This window comes from Mauremys reevesii, linkage group 15, assembly GCF_016161935.1.
Source record: "Mauremys reevesii isolate NIE-2019 linkage group 15, ASM1616193v1, whole genome shotgun sequence".
Taxonomy (NCBI): domain Eukaryota; kingdom Metazoa; phylum Chordata; order Testudines; family Geoemydidae; genus Mauremys; species Mauremys reevesii.
The window spans coordinates 1,217,898-1,241,865 of NC_052637.1; the positions used below are offsets into that span (position 1 = coordinate 1,217,898).

General features: G+C 51.0%; 1 protein-coding gene and 1 long non-coding RNA gene across 2 annotated transcripts; both read right to left on the bottom strand.

The window, feature by feature from the left end:
- Positions 1–777: 777 nt before the first annotated feature.
- On the bottom strand, positions 778–22,396 carry LOC120383473 (zinc finger protein 91-like). The gene is made up of 4 exons (XM_039501632.1): positions 20,991–22,396; positions 7,929–7,971; positions 7,236–7,349; positions 778–3,551 (listed from the first exon to the last, which is right to left on the bottom strand). Exons 1-4 carry the CDS (start codon positions 22,047–22,049, stop codon positions 2,335–2,337), a joined length of 2,433 nt encoding a protein of 810 aa, XP_039357566.1. The 5' UTR covers positions 22,050–22,396; the 3' UTR covers positions 778–2,334.
- On the bottom strand, positions 8,013–12,049 carry LOC120382935. Its single transcript, XR_005588274.1, has 3 exons — positions 11,913–12,049; positions 8,616–8,692; positions 8,013–8,055 (listed from the first exon to the last, which is right to left on the bottom strand). It is a non-coding gene; the product is annotated as an uncharacterized LOC120382935 (long non-coding RNA).
- Positions 22,397–23,968: the final 1,572 nt, after the last annotated feature.

The following is a 23,968-nucleotide window of genomic DNA, read 5'->3' on the forward strand; positions in this document are numbered from 1 at the left end:
ATGGTACACTTCCATGTTCCTACCAAGTGAAATCCAGGACATGTTGTATTTGACTCAACTGCAGGAGAACAGTTTTACCTGAGTTCTCCTGTAAACTGCCTTATGCCTGTTTCACTTTGTGCCTCATGTTTTGTATCAAAATTTTAGCACCATCGTAACGAAGGGGGAAAAGAAAGAAAGAAGGAAAGAACCACCACCACCACCAGAACAAAAAAAACCCTCCCCACCTGCAAACAAACCAAGCGTGGCTGGCAAAACCCCACAAACCTCTTTACCAACAGATGGAAACTGGGACTTAGGTTCAGAATGATCATACCGTGTCTGGGATTTATTCGAATTCCCCATCCGGGTCTGTGACGCTTTCAGCTCCAGCCATCCTGATTTAGGATCAAAGTAATCAGAGCGCAATCCCTAAGCATGGAAACCTGAGAACAGTGTGCCGTATGCCACTTTGGGAAATACAGGGGTAGGATAAAGGGAAGATAAATTCTCCATGGCATGGACAGAAGGTCCATGAAATTAAGGGGGGAAATGATTAAATTAATAGGCATCAGGTTTAAAACAAAACAAAAGGAAGTACTTCTTCACACAGCGCACAGTCAACCTGTGGTACTCATTGCCGAGTGATGTTGTGAAGGCCAAAACTGTAACGGGGTTCTAAAAAGAATTAGATAAAAAGGCTAGGTCCATCAACGGCTATTACCCAAGATGGTCAGGGACGCAACCCCACGTTCTACGTGTCCCTAAGCCTCTGACGGCCAGGAGCTGGGACTGGATGACTGGGGATGGATCACTCCATAATTTCCCCATTCTGTTCATTCCCTCTGAAGCATCTGGCGTCAGCCATTGTCGGAAGACAGGCTACTCGGCTAGCTGGTCCATCGGTCTGACCCAGCGTGGCAGTTCTTAAGGTAAAACTGGGAAGAGGGGAATGAAGTGGTCCTGGGGAAAGGTGAGAATCCCTCTGTCTCAAGTAACACAGAGGCTAACACAAACCATTTTTCTATCCCTGCCCGAATCCATTTATAATCTATTCAGTTATGTCGGTCTGTTTTATTCAAAAACAAAGAAGCCTTTGGGACGACCTGAAGCAAGTTAAGAAGAACTGGGGATGAGGCACTGTGTCCCCGAAGCAGGAACTCGGTGACTAACACTCACCCTGCTAAACGAGCTCAGTGTGGGTCGGGATTAGAAAACGGGGTGGAAGTTTGGCCAGGGTCAGAAGGAAATGCGCTAGCTATCCCCGTCCACACTTCCTAATCTAAGAAAACACTCAGCGACTGAGGGTGGCAAAGCTGAGAGGGGATTCCTTGGCCTCTAGGCTTTTCTAGGGATCCTACAAGGGGAACTAGGGAAAGCAGGCCCTGTCAATTTTTCATTGCAGAAGGAGCAGGGGTGTGAATAGGAGAAATCATCTCCCTAACCCCATCCCTTCCACTGCCTCTTATCCCATGATCCCCAAATGCCCGATAGCCCCAGCACTCAGCTCCCCCTGTTTCCCAGCTCCAATATTTAATACTCCAGAGCTATTCCCAAAACCTGTCCTCCTTGGTCTCTTAACCTTTGATCCCCCAGAGCCCAGCACCCTTGTAGATTTGGGGAGATGAGGAGTTACCAGCCCCCCAGGGACACTCACCCTGAAGGGAACAGCTCCAGGTTGGTGGGGGAGCCCAGCCCAGGGGCTGGTGGAAGATGAGGGTAGGGACAGGGGTCTAGAGTGAAGCTGGGGCCTGGCCCAAGTGTCCTTCTCCTCATCTCCATGGCAGGGGGATCCCGGCTGGGAAGAGAAGGGAGAGGGAGGAACTTCAGCCAGGCAGAGGGAGCGGCTGGAGGAGTTTCTCTCTCTCTCTCCCTTCCCCCGACCTGTGACCCATCAGCTCAGCAGCCAGGGCTGCAGCAGGGAGGAACGGCTGATGGGGGCTTCTCCTCCTCTGCCTGGGGTTTGCTTAGACCAGGCAGAGCCAGAGGGTCACTAACCAGCTGCTGCTAGATCCTCACCTCAGCGATGGGCAGCTGGACACTTAGTCACACACCCCCAGTCATGCTGGCAAAACTCTGAGTGTAGACGCAGCTAGTGGGTCTGTGGGTTTAGCTAATCTCCTTCCGGGAGGCTTTTTAACTAGTCTGGCAGAAGATCTCTGTTGGCTTGCGCTGCTTATCCACTCGGTAACCCTGCCAGCCGAGCTATCCCGGCCAAGGCTCTGTAGGGTAGACAAGCTCGTTAACTCTGCTCGAAGTATTTTCCACGCTCAGGATGTTTAAGAGGTATCTTCCCTGTATGGATTTGCTGAGGCCTAATATAAATCGGAACCCCAGTTGTAGCGTCTCCCTCATTCAGGGTTTCTCTCCTGCGTGGAGTTTCTTGTGCACGCTAAGGTTTGATCTCCGATTGAAGCTTTTCCCGCAGTCGGGGCATTTATAGGGTTTCTCTCCTGTGTGGAGTCGCTGATGCACACTGAGGTTTGAGCGCTGACTGAAACTTTTCCCACACTCAGTGCATTTATAGGGTTTTTCTCCCGTGTGGAGCCTCTTGTGTCTGTTCAGGGTTGAGTTTTGATTGAAACTTTTCCCACAGTCCACACAGGTATAGGGCTTCTCTCCCGTGTGGGTTCGCTGATGTGAAATAAGGGATGAGCTGTCACTATAGCTTTTCCCACAGTCGGGGCATTTATAGGGTCTTTCTCCTGTGTGGAGCATCTGATGTTTCACAAGCTGCGTACTCCATCTGAATCTCTCCCCGCAGCTGGGGCACTGATAGGGTGTCTCTCTCGTGTGGATTCTCTGATGTAAGATAAGGGTTGAACTCCGCATGAAACATTTCCCACAGTCAAAGCATTTATAAGGGATCTCTCCTGTGTGGAGTCTCTGATGTGTGACCAGTTCTGAGCTCCACTTCAAGTTTTCCCCACAGTCCAAGCACGTATAATGTTTTTCTCTGCCGTGGGTTATCATGGATGCGTCTCCTGCATGGATTATTTTGTGCGTATTAAGCTGTGACCTCTGACCGAAACTTTTCCCACAGTCGGTACATTTATAGGGTCTCTCTCCCGTGTGGATTATTGTGTGTGTATTCAGGTGCGATCTCTTACTGAAGCTCTTCCCACACTCGGTACATTTATAGGGTCTCTCTCCCGTATGGATCCTCTGATGAGAAATGAGGTTTACTCTCTGAATGAAGCTTTTCCCACACTCGGTACATTTAAAGGGTCTCTCTCCCGTGTGGATTCTCTGATGGGCAATGAGGTTTGAACTACGACTGAAGCTTTTCCAACATTCAGTGCACGTGTACTTTCTCTCTTCTGTCTGGATTTTCTGTTGGGCTGTGGTTTCCTTGGGATTACTGCATCTTCTCCTACAATTAACGGCTTTACCCACTTCTTTCCCTTTGTGCCTCTCTGACTTGGGCTGATTCCCCCAGACTTTTCCCTGTTCAGCACTCTGAGAAAAATTCTCTTTGGATCTTCCCGATAACATCCTATGCAGTTCCTGTTGCTCAGGATTTTCCTGCTCTGGATTCTCTTCCTTGATCTTACTCACTGTACCTTCACCTGCTGAAACAGAGAATCCAGACAGGAGTCATTCTCTGTGCTGGGGGGAAAGGAAATAAAGGGGAACAGCAAAGGGGAACCACGATGCAAGAACCATTGGGAAGACTGAGAAAGGTAAAATGTATTAATCCAGCTATAATTTTTCCTTCTCGGAAGTGGTTACAACTGGATTATTCCTCCTCATCTCCCAAGCACGAAGGCTCTTTTTTGGATCGGGGCAGAGAACTGACGGCCTCTCTGACTCCCCAGCCAACTTCCCCTTTGAGGAGACAAATTCTAAATGACGATGAATAATCATTAGCCATCTCCAGGCAGGATACGCTATCTACTTACTCATCTGTTATACAAAAGATAAAGTCCCCATCATCTAAATATGGCTAACAGGCTTTGCTCCTAGATGTATATATTTACATTTAGCTGTATTAAAACCCACATTGTTTGCATGCACCCAGTTTACCAAGTGATCCAGATTGCTCTGTATCAGTGACTCAGCCTCTTCATTATTTACCAATCCCCCCAATTTGCATGTCACTGGCAACCATTACCAGTGATGATTTTATGTTTTCTTCTAGGACATTGAAAAAAAAATGTTAAATAGTGTAGGGACAAGAACCGATGCCTGCAGGACTGCACTGGAAATAGATCCACATGATGACAATTCCCTGTTTACAGTTACATTTTGAGATCTATCAGTTATCCAGTTTTTAAATCCATTTAACATGTGCCATGTTAATTTTATATCATTGTCGTTTTTTAATCAAAATGACATGCAGTACCAAGTTAAACGCCTTACAGAAGTTTAAGTATATCTTGATTTTAATAAAGCTTTTGACATTTCCTTAGTTTGCTTATGAGAATGTCTTGTGGTGAGATAAAATTACTATCAGCTGGGTGCACAACTGGTTCCAAGACCATACCCAAAGAATAGCAATCAGTGGTTTGCTGTCAAACTGGGAGGGCATATCTAGTGGGGTCCCGCAGGAGTCCGTCCTGGATCCAGTACTATTCAGTATTTTTATTAACGACTTGGATAATGGAGTGGAACGTACACTTATCAAATCTGCATATAACATCAAGCTAGGAGGGGTTGCAAGCACTTTGGAGGACAGGATTAGAACTCAAAGCAACTCTGACAAGTTGGAGATTGGGTTTGAAATCAGCAAGATGAAATTCAGTAAAGAAAAGTGCAAAGTGCTACACTTAGGAAGGAAAAATCAAACCCACAACTACAAAATGGGGAATAACTGGCTGGGTGGTCGTACTGTTAAAAAGGATCTGGTGGTTATAGTGGAGCACAAATTGAATATAAGTCGATGTTGTGGCTGTGAAAAAGACTAATATGATTCTGGAGTGTGTTATCAGGAATGTTGTATGTAAGACACAAAGTCATTGTCCCGCTCTGCTCGACACTGGTGAGGCCTCACCTGGAATATTTTGTCCAGTTCTGGGCACCACACTTGAAGAAAGATGGTGGAAAAGTTGGAAAAAGTCCAGAGGAGGGCAATAAAAATATAAGGTTTAGAAAACCTGACCTATGAGAAAAGGTAAAATAAACTGGGCATGTTTAGTCGTGAGAAAAGAAGACTGAGGGGGGACCTGATAACAGTCTTCCAATATGCTAAGGGCTCTTATAAAGAGGACAGTTCTCCATGTCCATTGAAGGTCAGAGAATAAGTAATCATCTTAATCTGCAGCAAGGGAAATTTTGGAAAAATCTTTCTAACTATAAGAATAAGAACATAAGAACGGCCACACTGGGTCAGACCAAAGGTCCATCTAGCCCAGTGTCCTGTCTTCCAACAATGGCCAGTGCCAGGTGCCCCAAAGGGAATGAACAGAACAGGGGATCATCCAGTGATCCAACCCCTGTCGCCCATTCCCAGCTTCTGGCAAACAGAGGCTAGGGACACCATCCCTGCCCACCCTGGCTAATAGCCATTGATGGACCTATCCTCCATGAATTTATCTAGTTCTTTTTTGAAATCTCCTATGGTCTTGGCCTTCACAACATCCTCTGGCAAGGAGTTCCACAGGTTGACTGTGCGTTGTGTGAAGAAATGTTTCCTTTTATTTGTTTTATACCTGCTGCCTGTGAATTTCATTTGGTGACCCCTGGTTCTTGTATTATGAGAAGTAGTAAACAATACTTCCTTATCTACTTTCTCTAAACCAGTCATAATTTTATAGACCTCCATCATACCTCCCCTTAGCCATCTCTTTTCCAAGCTGAAAAGTCCCAGTCTTATTAATCTCTCCTCATACGGGAGATGTTTCACACCCCTAATCATTTTTGTTGCCCTTTTCTATACCTTTTCCAATATAGAATAGTTAAGTACTGGCACAGGCTTCTGAGGGAGGCTGTGGAATCCCCATCATTGGAGGTTTTTAATAACAGGTTAGATAAATACTTGTCAGGGACGGCCCAGGTATACTTAAGAACATAAGAACGGCCATACTGGGTCAGATCAAAGGTGCATCTAGCCCAGTATCCCGTCTTCCGACAGTGACCAAAGCCAGGTGGCTTCAGAGGGAATGAACAGAACAGGCAATCATCAAGTGATCCATCCCCTGTCCTCAGAGCAGGGGGCTCAACTAGATGACCTCTCGAGGTCCGTTCCAGCCCTACATGTCTGTGTGTCTCTGAATCCCTAGAAAAGCCCAGATTTGTGGGCAGGTTCTAGATTTGCCCAGGAAGTCCACGAACTCTCCTAAATAGTCATGCTCCAGAAGGGAAAAAAAACTGTGAGGTTCCAGGGCAGGGGATGCAGGTTCAGTAGGAATGGGAGTTTGGGGAACCTGGAACAGACCTTTCCCCCATCCAGGATGATCAAAGATGCTGATCTGACACATGGAGGAATATGAGAGACTTTGGGTACCTGAATCACTAATTTCTAATTACCTGCCTGAGGGGTCAATGATTTAGTTCTTATTTGTGTGTATCTAATTTGCATCTGCTTAGTCAGTTGATCTAGAGACGGCACTTTAGCTCAAATTCTTTTAATTGTTAGAAGCCTTCATAGGACTAGTGTAGACCCGCTGCCATAATAGCGGGAGTGGGATGAAAAACAGTCCCATGCAGGACTCTACCTTATGTCATGAGCTCCTCAGAGCAGATACTGTCCTTCATGAGGGCTTAGTAAGCAACCAGCACGCAGTGGGCACTCCAGTAAACAAACAGGACAAGTATAGCTGGGGAAACCTGTTTGGCTGAATAGTTTATTCATTGGAAAACGCAGTTTCATTTGACCAGAAACTATTTGTAGCCTTGTATCAAGTTCGGTGAATACTTTCAACCGACACCAAATACCGGAAATGTTGCAGAAATGGCTTAAACAGAATGATTCGCTACTATGAATGACAAGGAACAGTCGCTGGGACCGGAAAGGTGAGGGTGAATGAGTCTAGATACCAGTGGGGACGGCATTCATGTAGGGTGTGGGAGACCCTTCTCCAATGACTGTTTTCTGATGAGTAGAGAAGCTTCAACAGGAGAGACCGAGTGAAGCCTACATCAGAAGATCCCACAGCCCAGTGATTACAGCACGTTTTCTGAGAGGTGGGAGACCCAAGTTCAAATCCCTTCTTCCCATCAGGCAGAGGGAGGAACTGAACTGGTGCTGGGTGAATTCCCTAGTTCAGTGGCTCTCAAACTTCATTGCACCACGACCCACGAAACCAACAACTCACCCGTATGGGAGCCTCTTGGGATCTCCCCTTCCTCGGAGGTCTGGAGATCCGGGACCCACAGCTCTTCCCCTCGTTCCAGCTGGGTGATCAGCTCAGGTTTGGGAACGGGGTTTCCTGCTCGGGGGGGGGAAACCAGGCGAGATCAGCGTGTGTCAGGTACTGGGAGAGTATTAGTCACAAAGCACATTCCCCTGATTTTAACCTGTGCTGGGGGGACATGGAATCCAAGCCACCTGTGGTGCCCGGCGATCACTCAGTACTCACGGTGATTGTGAGAGCTCTGACTGGTTTCCACTCTGTGTGCATAACAAGAAGAACTTCACTGCCCCTCGGCCCAGATTCTGTCTGGGAAGCTCAGCCCTTAAAGGCACAGCCCCTAACACCACATAGATGGGAACATGGCCTTCGAGCCTCCTTCGGTGAGGCCCAGCTTTGGGTGTGGTGGTGGTGGTGTGGGGGAGTTGTGCGTGTGACACTGCTTCCACCCCTGGAAAGCTTGAGGGATGGGGGTGAACTGGCATCCTCACTGCGTGGCTGGATCCCCTGTCCCATAGGAGGGGTGCGCAGATGAAAGTCTCACACTGGGTCAGGAGACTGGGAAATCTAACTGACCGGGAAAGAACCTGAGCAGAAAAACTGGGCACATCACAGACCGCATGGCTTTTAATACCCGAGGGGACGGGAATCCCTTACCCAGCGAGGTCACTGTCTCATAGTTCTCCTGCATGACGTCCCTGTAGAGGGCTCTCTGAGCGGGGTCCAGCAGAGCCCCCTGCCCCTGGGTGAAATACACAGCCACCTCCTCGAAGGCCACCGGCCCCTGAAACAACAAGAGTCCCCCACTCAGCACCTGCTGCCCCAGCCACAATCCTGCTAGTCACAGGGGAGGAGGGCCGATAAAATGGAAGCTCGGGGGGGGGGGGTCACGGAGTAGCAGAATCCCACCCGCACCCTGCTCAGAGCAGCCAGGAGGCTTCAGGGAGGGGAGAAGGTGGGAGCTCCTTGTCCCTCCCAGCCGATGGAGGGGGGCAGGGGCCTTCCCGTTCATCACACGCCCACTAGCCAGAGGCTGGTACAGGAGATGGAGCCCCTCAGCAGGGTCCGGGGGCAGGAATCCCAACCCCATTCCCAGCAGCTGGGGGTGAGGGGACGAGGCCTCTCCCCTGGGTGCCCACTTCGTATTCCAGAGTAATAGGTTCAGGCTCCAGCGCTGAGATTTTCTTAGCTCTGTCCCCACCCTGGGGAAATTCCCACTCCCTGACAACAGGGAAGTTCCCGTCCCAGCAAGTTTTCACACCCTGCCCCTGCCCCCTTCTTCACCCTATTTCCTGTCCCGCTCCCAGACACCAACCCACCCGCAGCTCCCGGAAAATCCCCTACCTGAGCCGGTATCACTGCAGCCATTTCCCTGCCCCGGGCCCTGGGAGGATGGGACAAGCTGGTGGTTACTCTGCAGCCTGTCGGGGCGAGAGGGGCGATGGGGGAGGTTTCAGAAGGGGCTGGAGTCTGTTTCACATCCCCAACGCTCCCCGGGCTCCTTCCCGGCAGACAGACGCTCTGGACCCTGCCCCACTGGGTCACTTTACTCCAGCGCAGACCTGGCCCCTCCTCCCAGGACCGAAACCACCGAGACTTTTAAACCCTCCCAGGAACAGAGACTTTGACCCCAGGGCTAGAAAAGAGCAGAATCAATGGTGCCGCGTTTTGGAGCTTACACAAAGCCCAGACCTGAAGAAAAGCTCACAAGCGTGTCTCCCTCACCAACAGAAGTTGGTCCAATAAAAGATATCACCTCCTCCACTTTGTCTCTCTAGATTTTTTTAAGGCCATAAGGGAGTGATACAGCTCAGAGCAACGGCCCCTGTATTTTTCTCATAAGTGATCCAGCCAAGGCCCCAACTTTCAGGCTTTGCCTTTCTTGGGTGGGAACGTCCCTCTCCCCTTCCTGGGGATCATACCTGCCTGCACGGTCCCCTGACTATACCGTGATATCCCCAGCCAAAGACAGACCACCCCAGCATCTCCCCTCGGAGACGGTACGCGACGTGACTGCCACAGGTATAACTTTCCACACAGCTGTTTCTAAGCAAGCAGATTTAGAAAGCACATTAAATACAATAAAAAGAACCTACACACCTGGTAATAAGCCTACCAGAGATCACCCCCTCGCTTCAGCAAAGGCTCTGGCTGGCTATTAGGCCTTCAACTCCCACACAGGTCCTTTCCTTGTGGTCATAAGAAGCCCAGCACACCTTCAACTCAGTCTTATGGGGCTTCAGGAGGCCAAGGTCCTTCCAGTACTTTCCTAAGGATTGGGGCCTGGCCCGCCTAGAACCAGAGGTCCTGTCTGTTTGCTGGGTCTTGAGCCAGTTTAAAACCAGGTTTTCTCACCAAAAAATGTTCCTTGTTCCAATCTATGAGAGCACCTTCCCTCTTATCCCGTGACAGCTTACTTTGTATAAGAGCCTTTGGTGAGGGACCTTATCAAAGGCTTTCTGAAATTCTAAATACAGTATATCCACTGGATCTCCTTGGCCCACATGCTTGTTGACCACCTCAAAGAATTCTAGTCGATTGGTGAGGCATGATTTCCCTTTACTAAAGCCACGTTGACTCTTCCTCTTCCTGTTCATCTATGTCTGACAATATTGTTCATTATAGTTTCAGCCAGTTTGCCCGGTACTGAAGTCAGGCGTAGAGGCCTGTAATTGTCGGGATCACCTCTGGAGCCCTTTTTAAAAATTGGCATCACATTAGCTATCCTCCAGTCATCTGGTACAGAAGCTGATTTAAATGATAGGTTACAGACTACAGTTAGTAGTTCTGCAATTTCACATTTGAGTTCCTTCACAACTCTTGGGTGAATCCCATCTGGTCCTGGTGACTTATTGCTGTTTAATTTATCAATTTGTTCCAAAACCTCCTCTAATGATACTTCAATCTGGGACAGTTCCTCAGATCCGTCACCTAAAAAGAATGGCTCAGGTTTGGGAATCTCCCTCACATCCTCAGCCATGAACACTGATGCAAAGAATTCATTTAGTTTCTTCTCAATGGCTTTATCGTCCTTGAGTGCTCCTTTAGCATCTCAACGGTCCAGTGGCCCCACTGGTTGTTTAGCAGGCTGCCTGCTTCTGATGTACTTTAAAAAAAGTTGCTATTGCTTGTTCAGTCTTTGGCTAACTCAGAGGTTCTCAAACTGGGGGTCAGGACCCCTCAGGGAGTCGTGAGGTTATTACATGAGGGGTCGCGAGCGGTCAGCCTCCACGCCAAACCCCGCTTTTCCACCAGCATTTATAATGGTGTTAAATATATAAACAAGTGTTTTTAATTTATGGGAGGGGTCGCACTCAGAGGCTTGCTATGTGAAAGGGGTCACCGGTACAAAAGTTTGAGAACCACTGGGCTAACTGTTCCTCGAATTCTTTTTCGGCCTTCCTAATTGTATTTTTACACTTCATTTGCCAGTGTTTATGCTCCTTTCTATTTACCTCACTAGGATTTAACTTCCACTTTCTAAAGGATGCCTTTTTGCCTCTCGCTGCTTCTTTTACTTTGTTGTTTAGCCACGGTGGCTCTTTTGGGGTTCTGTTTTCTAACCTGGGGTATATATTTACATTGAGCCTCTATTATGGTGTCTTTAATAAGCTTCCACGCAGCTTGCAGAGATTTCACTTTTGGCGCTGTACCCTTCAATTTCTGTTTAAACTAACCTCCTCATCTGTGTGTAGTTCCCCTTGCTGAAATTAAATGCTACACTGAAATGGAAGTACTATATTTATATTGCAATCGATTTATGTCATAATTACATGGTAAAAATGAGAAAGGCGGCATTTTTTTCAGCACCCGTGGCTGTGACGTTTTTGGATGTTTAGGTCTGATTTTGTAAGCAAGTGGTTTTTAAGTGAGGGGGAACTTGGGGGCACGCCAGATAGGGTGACCAGACAGCAAATGTGAAAAATCAGTACAGGGTGTTTGTGTGTGTGTGTGTTGGGGGGGGGGGGGTAATAGGAGCCTATATAAGAAAAAGGCCCCAAAATCGGGACTTTCCCTATAAAATCAGGACATCTGGTCACCCTAACGCCAGACAAATCAGCCTCCTGAAAGGGGGAACGGTAGCCTGGAAAGCCAGAGGACTAGATGACCGTCTCAGCCTATGATTCTGTGAGTGTCTGAGCGGAAGTAACCCAAAGCTAGTTTGTACCAACTGTTGCTAAAAATAGGCACTGTGCGTTTATACGATGTTTTCAAGCGGTGTGGCTCCAGCAGGGCCCAACCCCGGCCTGGCGTCAATCAGCGGCAACCGCACTGGAATCAAGGAGTCCAGATTCCATGTGGTGTGAATCGGCCATCGCTCCACTCTGACCTGGGGGGAGCCACCCCGGTTTGCACGAGCCGCGGGTGCAGCTGCAGGCCGGGGGAGCAGGGGGTGCAATGCGCGCACACACCGGTTCCCAAGGGGCGCCTGGCAATGCGCACATCCACGCCTAGCAAAGAAAAGCGCCGCTGGCAGGAAAAAAAGGGAGGCAGGCGCAGGCATCAATCAACCCCGCTGAGCTGATTTTTTCCAACCTTCAACTCCCCAGCCAACGGCTCAGGGGGGTGGGGCGGGTTACCCGGAGTCTGCAGGGGGGAGGGTGTAACCTGGGTGGGGTGCAAAGGGAAGGTCTCTCTTACCTTCGCTCCAAGGGGCGTCCTCACTGGGGAGCAGGGGGCTGCTCAGCGGGGATCGTCCGGGGTCCCCCCTCCTTTGGTGGCAGTTCTGCTTCCCCAGGCGGGGGGGGGGGTGTCCGGGGCAGGTTTGGGTTTGCAAACTGGGGGAGCTGAGGGAGGGGGATGCTACTCCTGGATAGTCACCTCACCCGGCTGCAGCCAGAGCTCGGGGGGGCTCCCGGAGCAGCAGCCTGGGCTGAGGCGGGGGGGGGGGGGGGACACTTGCAAGAGGCAATGCAGCGCTCCCACCAAGAGCAACAAAGAGTTACTGTGCAGAGCAAATGACTTCCTGCTCCGGCGTGACGCCCAGCCCCCGCTGCTCCCCCGGCTCCCGGCAGGGTCCTAGCGGCGAACCGATCGCATTGCAAGCCGCCCTGGGCCCGAGCCTCCCGCCCCAGCCTCCCCCTTTGCCGCTGCAGGGGACGCGGTGCTGGGTGCCACTGGCCCCGGGTGCGAGTCTAGCGGTTGGCAAGGAGCCTGGCCTGGTGCAGCCGTTGCAGGGCCACCCAGAGGATTCAGGGGGCCTGGGGCAAAGCAGTTTTGGGGGCCCCTTTCATAAAAAAAAGTTGCAATACTATATTCTCGTGGGGGGGCCCTGTGGGGCCTGGGGCAAATTGCCCCACTTGCCCCCACCCCAGGCAGCCCTGAGCCGTTGCCAATGTTGCAAGCTGCTGCAGGTCTCCGCTTGCCGCGTAGCTGGGCCCGAACAGGTTCCTGCAAAGGGAGGATCTTTGGTGACCAGTGCTTCATTTGGGCCCCGGCCCCTCTGGGCTCGGCGGTTCATAGCCCCGGCCCCTCTGGGCTCGGCGGTTCATAGCCCCGGCCCCTCTGGGCTTGCAGCGTCCGTTGTGGATGTTAAAAAAAAAAATTGCTTGAGCCCGGGCTCCTCTTTCATTACAAATTAAGCCCTGGCCTTGGCATCTGCAGAGGCTGCTCCCCTCTCTTGGGATGGCAAATAACAACAGTAAAGGGGGCAGATCGGATGTGGGCAAAATCTGGGCCAGGGCTAAACTGGAAGAACGGACACAGGAAGAACGGACAGCTGGAGGCAGGGGGTAGGAGGCAGGGCTGAGGCACTGCCAGGCAGTGGCAGAGAGGGGGGAAGGCCCAGGATGGGGCAGGGCAGAGGGGTAAACGTTACCCCCAAATGGGGCCAGCCAGCTGCAATGGTTGCAAAAATAGGGTATGGGGATCATGTCCTCCGCCTTTGCTTCCCAGGGCTGTTTTCTTGAAGGCGCAGGACATCCCGGTTCTCTAGACAGGGCTGCTCTTCCCTATACGATGCATTGAGCTGCTAAAGGAAACTCGATTCAATGAAATAGTTTACCAAATAATAATAATGGTCACACGTGGTTTTAGCATTTTAAAAGATTCCATCACCCGTTTGTATTTCTGTGTAAAGCCTAAGGTGACCAGATGTCCCGATTTAATAGGGACAGTCCCAATATCTGGGGCTTTGTCTTTTATAGGCGCCTATTACGCCCCATCCCCTGTCCCGATTTTTCACACTTGCTCTCTGGTCACCCTAGTAAAGCCCCAGAGCAATTCGCGCATTTGTCTTTGCTATTGTTCTGATGGCCTGGATTGAACGGCCTCTTTTCCTGTAACCCACTGCAAATGGGATTTTGCTCCTTTCAATTATTCACTTTTTAAAAATGATATGTTTGGCCACTGTCAGAAGACAGGCTACTGGGCCAGATGGGCCATTGGGCAGGGCCGGCGCTTCCATTTAGGCGACCGCGGGCACCAGGATTTGGTGGGGCGGAAATTCGGTGGCGGGGGGTCCTTCCGCGCTCCGGGACTTCGGCAGCAATTCTGCGGCGGGTCTTTCACTCCCTCCGGGACCCGCCGCCGAAGTGCCCCGAAGACTGGGAGCGCGGAAGGACCCCCGGCCGCAGAATTGCTGCCAACGACTGGGAGCGCAGAAGGACCCTCGCCTAGGGTGCCAAAAACCCTGGCGCCACTCCTGTATGGCCGTTCTTATTACTCTTCACACTTCGTCATTTACCTTCGTTAACATTGTGCAGACGGGTGGCCTTGTGCTATTTAATTTGTATTTTTAATAGTAAATCATTGAAAATATTAATAGTTGCTAGTAGCTTCAGCCATCACAAATCACAGAGTTTCTGATCTAATGCTTCCTGTTTATATTCTGACACTAGTTTTTAATTCTAAATGTTCTTTCTTTCTTTGGGATCATATGACTTCACGGCTGGCTGATTTCCTGTGTTGGTGTCAACATTTCTTCAGTTTCTTTTGATCTACCAAAAGGGATTGTCTTTGTCAACTGTTACTCGCGTCTCCATCCAGCATCCTAGTGCTTTTTCACGTCATCACATGTGTGTAGAACTTGGCTCCCAGATATTCACTAGACCAGCTGTGCTCAAACTTTAGCCACCCGAGGACCCCCATTATGATTTTAAAAATTTTGGGGACCCCCAAGCCTCCCGCTCAGCCCTTGCTCTGCCCCCTTCTCTGAGAGGAGCCTCAGAAAGAAAAAGGTTGAGAATCCCTGGCCTATGCCTAGTTCACCGATTGGTGAAATTAAGGCCACGTCTACACTACAAAATTAAGTCGCCCGAACTTACGTCGGCAGACAGCCGCCGCGGTAATTCCATCGCTTGTGTCGGCGGTGCGTGTCCTCACCCGGAGCGCTTGTATCGAATGAACTGTCAGGGTGGGACAGCTCCTGACAGGCTGTGACAGTCGAAGTAAGCAATGCAGCGTCTACAGCTACATCGACCGTGACTCTGTGCCGCTTAGGAAGGTGGTGTTGCTAAATCGGTGTAGAGTGGCACCTCAGTGGGAGCCAAATAGGGTCACCAGGTGTCTGGTTTTGACCAGAACCCCTGGTGGAAAAGGGACCCTGGTGGCTCCGGTCAGCACTGCCGATCAGGCCGTTAAAAGTCCAGTCGGTGGTGCTGTGGGACTAAGGCAGGCTAGTCCCTACCTGTCTTGCCACCATGCTGCGCCCCAGAAGCGGCCAGTAGGTCCGGCTCCTGTGGTGGTGGGGAGACACGGGTACCAAGGCTAATGGGAGCTGCGGGGGCGGTGCCTGCAGGCAAGAGCAGCGTGCAGAGCCGCCTGCGTACCTCCGCCTAGGAGCCGGACCTGCTGGGCGCTTCTGGGGCATAGCGCGGAGTCAGGACAGGCTGCTGCACTGCTGACTGGGAGCCACCTAAGGTAATAATTGGAGATATACCAATCTCCTAGAACTGAAAGGGACCTTGAAAGGTCATTGAGTCCAGCCCCCTGCCTTCACTAGCAGGACCAATTTTTGCCCCAGATCCCTAAGTGGCCCCCTCAAGGATTGAACTCACAACCTTGAGTTTAGCAGGCCAATGCTCAAACCACCGAGCTATCCCTTCCCCCACACCTGAGATAAGCCCGCGCCCCAACCCCCTGCCCCAGCCCTGAGCTCCCCCCAAACCCACAGCCCGCTCCTGCACCCCAAACCACTCATCCCTGGCCCCATCCCAGAGCCCTCACCCCCTCCCGCACTCCAACCCCCTACCCCAGCCCAGTGAAAGCGAGTGAGGGTGGGGGAGAGCGAGCCACTGAGGGAGGGGGAATGTAGTAGGCAGGGGGCAGGGCCTCGGGGAAGGGGTGGGACGAGGGTGTTCAGTTTTGCGCGATTAGAAAGTTGGCAACCCTAGAGCCCAATTGAAGTGAGGACACTTCCCCAGCTAGGTTGGCTCAAGGCAGCTTGCGTCGCACTAACCCCGTAGCTTTCTTCTGGCCTAAGTTGCCTTGTCCGCACTTTGTTTTTGCAGTGGGACGGCTAAAGCATGTTCGTTACCCCATGGTAAAAACATACATGTTCTTAGCGGGATCCACTGTGTTTTTCACACATCGAGAAGTTGAATCCCTACTTCAAGTGCAAAAGTTAACAGCCTCTGAAGTTGCCAGTGTCTCACAAGAGGCGCCACACTGGGTCAGACCTGTGTCCTGTCTTCCGACAGTGGCCAGTGCCAGGTGCCCCAGAGGGAATGAACAGAACAGGGAAGCAGCAAGTGATCCACCCCCTGTCACCCATTCCCAGCTTCTGGCGATCAGAGGGTAGGGACACCACCTTTCTGGGTTTTTTTCTATTCTGATGGGCCGCTCCTTCATGTCTCTCGTGACATGTATGTACAGCGTCTAGCACAACAGGGCACTGGTCTTGGGCGGGACCTGGAGGTGCAGCTCTAAGACAAATCATCATGTTCTTAAATGAAATGTGACACATATTCATGGGTGGGGGCGGGCTCCACAGGCCAGGGGAGGCTAAGACTCCCCAAACAGCCAGGCGTGGCCCTGCCCATGCTCCGCCCCGAGGCCCCCTCCTGGGTTCCCTGCTCTTCCCCCATGGGGCCAGCCAGCCAGCAGGCTGGGACTCGGGGCAGCTGGGGCACGGGGCATCTGGGGCACGGCTCCTCCGGCCACAGTGAAGGGCCTGATGGGGAAGGGTGGTGGAAGGGGCGGGGCCTCGGGCAGAAGGGGCCGGGCTGGGGGCTAGCCTCCTGGAACAGGTGGTTCACATGCCCCCCGTGCCCGTTTTTCGTCATCCGTAAAGAACCAACGGGGAACAAATTGTGGCATGAGGATCAGGCCTAATAAAATGTGTGCGCGTGCACACACACACACACACACACACACACACACACACACACACACACACACACACACACCCCCACCCACCCACCCAGCTTAGGTGGGAAAAGCACACCTCCAAGAGGCTTCCTTGACAGCCTCTGAATCTAGTCAAGGCCATTTCTACTCATAATTCAAGACTAAGGACAATGGGAGTTTGAGAAACTAAATTCTACTTTATAATTTCAAAGCAAGCAATAAAAAGCTCCCCCCTGCCCAACGCCCAGCTCAGCGCGGAGCATTTCAGCAGCCCAGGACAGTGCTGCTCCCAGCTCCCGCTGGCCTCAGCAACAGAGCCAACGTTTTACAGCGGGCAGAAAAGTGCAGAATCTCTGGGAGAGACGCCGGGATCTAGTCACAAATGCTCCAAGAACAGGAAACCCAGGGAAAGCGGTTTCATGGGAGCCAGAGACCAGGGTAAACTGACAGCAGCGTCGGCATCTCCAGTCCCAGCCGAGCTTTGGGTGGGGCAGAGACAGTCTTCCCCCACAGGACGCGGTGCTAGACGGGAAGGGGTGACCAGGTGGGTTGTCGGGTTGATTGTCTCTCCGGCCTCGGAGGTGGAGGCAGACCTGTCTTCAAGGCTAGTCAGACCTACTGATGTCCCCTGCCTTCTTCTCAGCTCTGCACAGCCTCGTCTTCAGAGGAATCAGATGACCCCCCTCCACATCACTCAACTTGAAGCATCCTTCGTTGCCCTCTAGGAGTCAGGGATGGCTTCACCCACTGCTCAGATGGCATTTCCTGGCTGAGTTAACAGTTCTCAGCCTCAGCTCTCTGGGTCTCCAGAGCAAACCTCACCATTCCCCCTGCCTCCTGCCTCCCACCCTGAATGGATCCCGTGGCACTGCAGGGATCGATCAACAGCTTCCTTCTCCACATCACTTGCTGCCTCTTGAACTGCGACCCTCTCCGTCACCCATCAGTGTGTATGTCGATCCTTATTTATAATTGTCATTGTTCAAACAATCCTAAGGGCACATGGCAAAGGGTGGGGAAGCAGTAAAAAAACAAATGAGAACGGACTATTCTGGCAAATGTTCAGTTGGCAGAGGCAGGTATCCAATAAATCCGTTGTACATCCTACCAAGCCAAACTCATATCCAAGTATGTGATCCAAACGTCTTCAGGAAAGAGAGAAACCCAAAAGTACGAGCGATGAAAATCCAATTTCAAGTTCACATCAGTGGAAATCCAAGAGCACGTCGCATCTGACTCAAATACAGGAGACCAATTTGGCCCGTGTTCCTTTTTAAACTGGCTACACCTCCTTCACTTTGTGCCTCATTAGTCATATTATTTACAACATCTTAGCACCATCATAATGAAAGGAAAACAAAAAATCCCCCAAACTTCCTGTCTGCAAACAATTTGAACTTTGCAAGGCAAAAAGCCCAGAAGCAGAAGCCATTTTATCAATGGATGGAAACTGGGATTTCAATTCGGAAGGATCACACCCGTGTCTGGGATTCACCTGCATTCCTCTTCCAGATCTGTGACACTTTCATCTCCAGCCCTGAGTCTGATTTAGGATCAAAGAAATCAAAGTGCACTGAGAGCCAACACTTTGGGAGGTGGAAGGGTGGAATGTGGGTAGGATAAACAATTTGTGAACTAATAGGGGGTGGGGAATCAACATGGTGAAGGAGGAAATTTCTTTGACTCATCCCATCACCCTCCAGTAACCCACAGGCTGAGTCAATGCCTTTTTCTGTCCCCGCTCCAGCTATTTTAGAATCTATTCAATTCTGCTTCATAAGATACAAAAGGTAGAAGCATAAATGCTCCTCAGCACAAGCCAGAGCGAGGTGAGAATCACTTGAAATGACACAATCTGTCCCAACAAGGGGGAACTCGGTGCCTGTAACCATCATGTCTCTAAAGGAGGTGCTGCTATAAATGAGATCATAGAATCATAGAAGATTAGGGTTGGAAGAGACCTCAGGAGGTATCTAGTCCAACCGCCTGCTCAAAGCAGGACCAATCCCCAACTAAATCATCCCAGCAAGGGCTTTGTCAAGCCAGGCCTTAAAAATCTCTAAGGAAGGAGATTCCACCACCTCCCTAGATAACCCATTCCAGGGCTTCACCACCCTTCTAGTGAAATAGTGTTTCCTAATATCCAACCTAGACCTCCCCCATTGCAACTTGAGACCATTGCTCCTTGTTCTGTCATCTGCCACCACTGAGAACAGCCGAGCTCCATCCTCTTTGGAACCCCCCTTCAGGTAGTTGAAGGCTGCTATCAAATCCCCCTCACTCCTCTCTTCTGCAGACTAAATAAGCCCAGTTCCCTCAGCCTCTCCTCATAAGTCATGTGCTCCAGCCCCCTAATCATTTTCATTGCCCTCCGCTGGACTCTCTCCAATTTGTCCACATCCTTTCTGTACTGGGGGGCCAAAGCTGGGTGCCATACTCCAGATGTGGCTTCACCAGTGCTGAATAGAAGGGAATAATCACTTTCCTGAATCTGCTGGCAACGCTCCTACTAATGCAGCCCAATATGCCATTAGCCATCTTGGCAACAAGGGCGCATTGCTGACTCATATCCAGCTTCTCGTCCACCGTAACCCTCAGATGTTCAGGCTCAGTCAGGAACACTGGCTGAAGTTTGACCCGGATCAGAGGGAAACATGGTTGCTAACCCCAGTTGAACCCAGCCCACATTTCCTAGCCTCAGAGGCTGATGCTGCCAGGGCTGAGATGGGATTCCTAGGCCTCTAGCCTTTTTTAGGCCTCTTTCAAGGGCCGTATGGAAATCAGTCGCTGTCAATGCCTGAGCATGGAGGGGGGCGGGGCAGACGGGGTGAACAACAGGGAGCAGAATCTCTCTAAGCCCATCCCTTCCCTCCCCTCTTTCTCCATCATCCCCAAACACTAGCTAGTGCCAGCCTAGAGCCCTGCCTGGTTCCCATCTACGCAAGCCCCAAACCTTCAGTCTCCCAGTTTCCGGGTCTCCTAATATTTAATTCCCCAGAACCCAGCGCCCTGGGGGCCTGGTAGAGGGGAGTGGACACATTGTCAGCTGTCAGGGACACGTCCCTTGCAGGGAACAGCACCAGGTAGTGGAGTGGGAGGGGCGGCAGGGGATGGATCACTTGATGAGCGCCCGTGCTGTTCATTCCCTCGGGGACACCTGGCATTGGCCACTGTTGGAAGACAGGATACTGGGCTAGATGGATCTTTGGTCTGACCCAGTCTGGCTGTTGTTATATAGGCAAGTGGGGGAGCCCAGCCCAGGGGCTGGGAGAAGATGGAGCGTGGAGACATGTGTGTAGAGTGAAGATGGGGCCTGACCCAGGTGTCCTTCTCCTCATCTCCATGACAGGGGGATCTCGGCTGGGAAGGGAAGGGAGAGGGGGGACTTCAGCCAGGCAGAGGGAGCGGCTGGAGGAGTTTCTCTCTCTCCCTTCCCCACCTGTGGTCCATCAGCTCAGCAGCCAGGGCTGCAGCAGGGAGGAGGGGCTGATCGGGGCTTCTCCTCCTCTGCCTGGGGTTTGCTGAGACCAGGCAGAGCCAGAGGGTCACTGACCAGCTCAGGTTTGGCCGCTGCTCTGTCCTCACCCCAGCGATGGATAGCTGGATGCTTGGGAGCCAAATGCCCCAGATACATGTGGGAATTAGGACACTGGTTTGGCACTTGTAGAATCTCCTGTGTGAAGTCTCTGAAGTCTGATATCAGTTTAGTCTGTGCTACAAACATTTTGCCGGCAGAGCTATGAACATAAGAACATAAGCACAGCCAGACTGGGTCAGACCAAAGGTCCATCTAGCCTGTGTCCTGTCTTCCAACTGTGGCCAATGCCAGGTGCCCCAGAGGGGAATGAACAGAACAGGGAATCGTCAAGTGATCCATCCCCTGTCGCCCATTCCCAGCTTCTGGCAAACAGAGGCTAGGGACACCATCCCTGCCCATCCTGGCTAATAGCCATCGACGGATCTATGTTGGCGAGGAGTGTGAAAAAATCATACACCCCCATGACAACCTAGCTATCCTGGCAAAAAATCCCAGTGTAAGCACAGCTAGTGCTTCTGTGGGCTTAGCAAATGTCCTTCCCGGAGGTGGTTTAGCCATTTCAGCAGATCTCCTTCTGTTGGCTTAAGCTGCGTCTCCACTAGGACACTCTGCCAGCAGAGAGATACCGGCCAAGGCTCTGCAGTGTAGACAAGCCCATTAACTCTGAAGGATTGTCCATGGTAAGGACATTTAAGAGGCATTTCCCCTGTATGGATTTGCTGATGGCTGGCAGAATCAGATCCCAAGTTATAGCTGCTCTAGGGTGATCACATAGCAAGTGTGAAAAATTGGGACATGGGTAGGGGGGGTTAATAGGCACTTATATAAGACAAAGCCCCAAATAGCATGACCGTGCCTATAAAATTAGGACATCTAAGCTGCTCCCACATTCAAGGTTTCTGGGCCATGTGAAGTCTCTGATGCGTGGTAAGGTTTGAACTCTGATTGAAACGTTTCCCACAGTCGATGCATTTATAGGGTTTCTCTCCAGTGTGGGTTCTCCTGTGCCTAATAAGGGTTGAGTTCTGATGGAAGCTTTTCCCACAGTCAAGGCATTTATAGGGTCTCTCCCCCGTGTGGATTCTCCGGTGCGAAATAAGGGTGGAGCTGTCGCTGAAACTTTTCCCACAGTCCAAACATTTATACGGCTTCTCTCCCGTATGGAAGATCTGATGTTTAATAAGCTGTGAGCTCCAGTCAAAACTTTCCCCGCAGTCTAAGCATTTATAGGGTCTCTCTCTCGTGTGGATTCTCTGGTGCGAAATGAGGTTTGAGCGGCAAATGAAACTTTTCCCACAGTCCGTGCACGTGTAGGGCCTCTCTCCCGTGTGCAGTCTCTGGTGCGTCATAAGATCTGAGCTCTGATTGAAGTTTTCCCCACAGTCGGGGCATTTGTAGGGCCGGTCTCCCGTGTGGAGTCTTTGATGCGTGATAAGGTTGGAGCTCTGATTGAAGCTTTTCCCGCACTCGATACACTTATAGGGTCTCTCTCCTGTGTGGATTCTCCGATGAGAAATCAGATTGGAGGTTTGACTGAAGCTCTTCCCACACTCCGTACATTTATAGGGTTTCTCTCCCGTGTGGGTTCTCCGATGAGAAATCAGGTTTGAGCTCCGATTGAAGGTTTTCCCACACTCAGTGCATGTGTTTTTTCTTTCTTCTGCATGGATTCTCTTCTGGGCTGAGGTTTCCTTGAGGCTTTTATATCCTTCCTCGCAATTAAGAGTCTTAGCCACTCTTTTCCTCGGTTGGTTGCCCAGCCGCTTCTTTGACTTGTGCTGTTTCCCCCAGATTTTTCCCTGCTCGCAACTCTGGGGAAAATTCCCCTTGGATCTTTCCGACAAGGTCCCCTGAGATGCCACTTGCTCAGGACCTTCCCGCTGTAGATTCTCCTCCTTTTTGTCATTCTCCATCCCATCACCGACTGGAATAAAGAGAAAGAATTCAGACATGAATCATTCCCCGTGCTTGAGTGAAAGGAAAGAACGAGGAAGAGTGGAGAGGGGAAACACAACTGGTGTTGGGGAAATTGAGAAAAGGTGTAATTTATTGAACCATCTGTAATTGTCCCTTCTCTGAAGTGGGCACCAGGAGCGCCATGATCCATTATAACTGGGTTACATCTCCACATCATCCAAGCATAGAGGGGACGATGTGTGTGAAAGACAGAGAGAAAGTAGTAGTGGTAGAGGAAGAGCCATCACTCTTGAAAGATGAGGAAGAATAACCCTGTTGTGGTTGATCCCAGAGCAGGGGAATGAGATCCTACATCTGTCAGCCAGGGTGGGTGGGTGGGAAGCCAAACGTGACATCCACCATGATGATACAATTGATTAGGCCACGCTGATGACCGCCTAGGAAGGAGAACTGCGGAAAGGGATCTGGGGGTCAGAGAGGATCACAAGCTAATTATGAGTTAACAGTGTAACCCTGTTGCAAAAAAAGCAAAAACGTCATTCTGGGATGTATTAGGAGGAGTGCTGTAAGCAAGATACGAGAAGTAATTCTTCTGCTCTACTCCACGCTGATACAGCCTCAACTGGAATATTGTGTCCAGTTCTGGGCACCACATTTCAGGAAAGATGTGGACAAATTGGAGAAAGTCCAGAGAAGAGCAACAAAAATGATGAAAGGTCTAGAAAACATGACCTATGAGGGAAGATTGAAAAAATTGGATTTGTTTAGTCTGGAGAAGAGAAGACTAAGAGGGGACATGATAACAGTCTTCAAGTACATAAAAGGTTGTTACAAGGAGGAGGGAGAAAAATTTTTCTCCTTAACCTCTGAGGATAGGACAAGAAGCAATGGACTTAAATTGCAGCAAGGGAGGTTTAGGTTGGACATAAGGAAAAACTTCCTGTCAGGGTGGTTAAGCACTGGAATAAATTGCCCAGCGAGGTTGTGGAATCTCCATCGTTGGGGATTTTTAAGAGCAGGTTAGACAAACACCTGTCAGGGATATTTAGTCCTGCTGTGAGTGCAGGTCCCTTTGCGTCCTATGACACCTGCTGGCCACAGCCCTGACATGGGTGAGATGAGGCAGAACTGGGGGAAGCTCATTCACAACATGTTTGTGGGAGTCCCCGCTTTTTGCTTCACTCTCTGATGGCTTCTGTGTCAGTCTGATTGATTCCTCATCTGTTCGGGCACCTCTCATGATTTCCCTTTCCTTAAAGCTCTGGAGATCTGGGACCCACGGCTCTTTCCCTCGTTCCAGCCGGGCGATCAGGCCAGGTTGGGGGCATGGAGAATCCTGCTCAGGGGGTGAAATCAGACAAGATCAGGGTGTGTCAAGCACTGGGAGAGTGTTTGTCACAAAGAACATTCCTCCATCTTAATCTGGCCCTGCTCTGGGCTGGTGGGACGTGGAATCTGAACGGAGCGGAGCAAGGTTCCTAAAAGTGTGGGGGGGGGCACCAATTTCTGACCCATGGCCCTGTCCCCAAGCTGTCCCTTCCCCCTGAGGTCCCACCCCTTCCCTTGAGGCCCTGCCCTGCCCCACCCCTTCTCTTCAAGCCCCATCCTCGCACCACCCATTCCCCTGAACCCCTGCCCTCGTATCACCCCCTTCTGCCAGAGCCCTCACGCTGCCTCTTCCCCCAAGACCCCGCCTCCTGCTTGCGCCTCTCCGCCCCCTCCCGCCCCGTTGCTCACCCTTATGGCCAGTAAAAAGCGGGAGGGCACAGCCCCCTGGCCGCCTCTGTTCTGGCGCCCTGACCATGGTCACAGCCCCCTTGGGATGGGAAGGGGGGGAGATGTGCCTTTGACAGATTTGGAGCTGCTCTGTAATAAGTTATGAATATTATATGTTCTCTTTTTCTGACCGTTGTAAGGGTGGTGGCTGCAAGACTACAAGGGGTGAATTGAAGAA

Coding starts and splice junctions, on each gene's coding strand:
- LOC120383473 (XM_039501632.1), bottom strand. CDS start 22,049: ATGTCTGAATTCTTTCTCTTTATTCCAGTCGGTGATGGGATGGAGAAT. Junction 7,972..20,990: donor TTCACATGGCCCAGAAACCT/TGAATGTGGGAG, acceptor AGAGCCCTCTAC/AGGGACGTCATGCAGGAGAA. Junction 7,350..7,928: donor TGAGACAGTGACCTCGCTGG/GTAAGGGATTCC, acceptor CCCCCCGAGCAG/GAAACCCCGTTCCCAAACCT.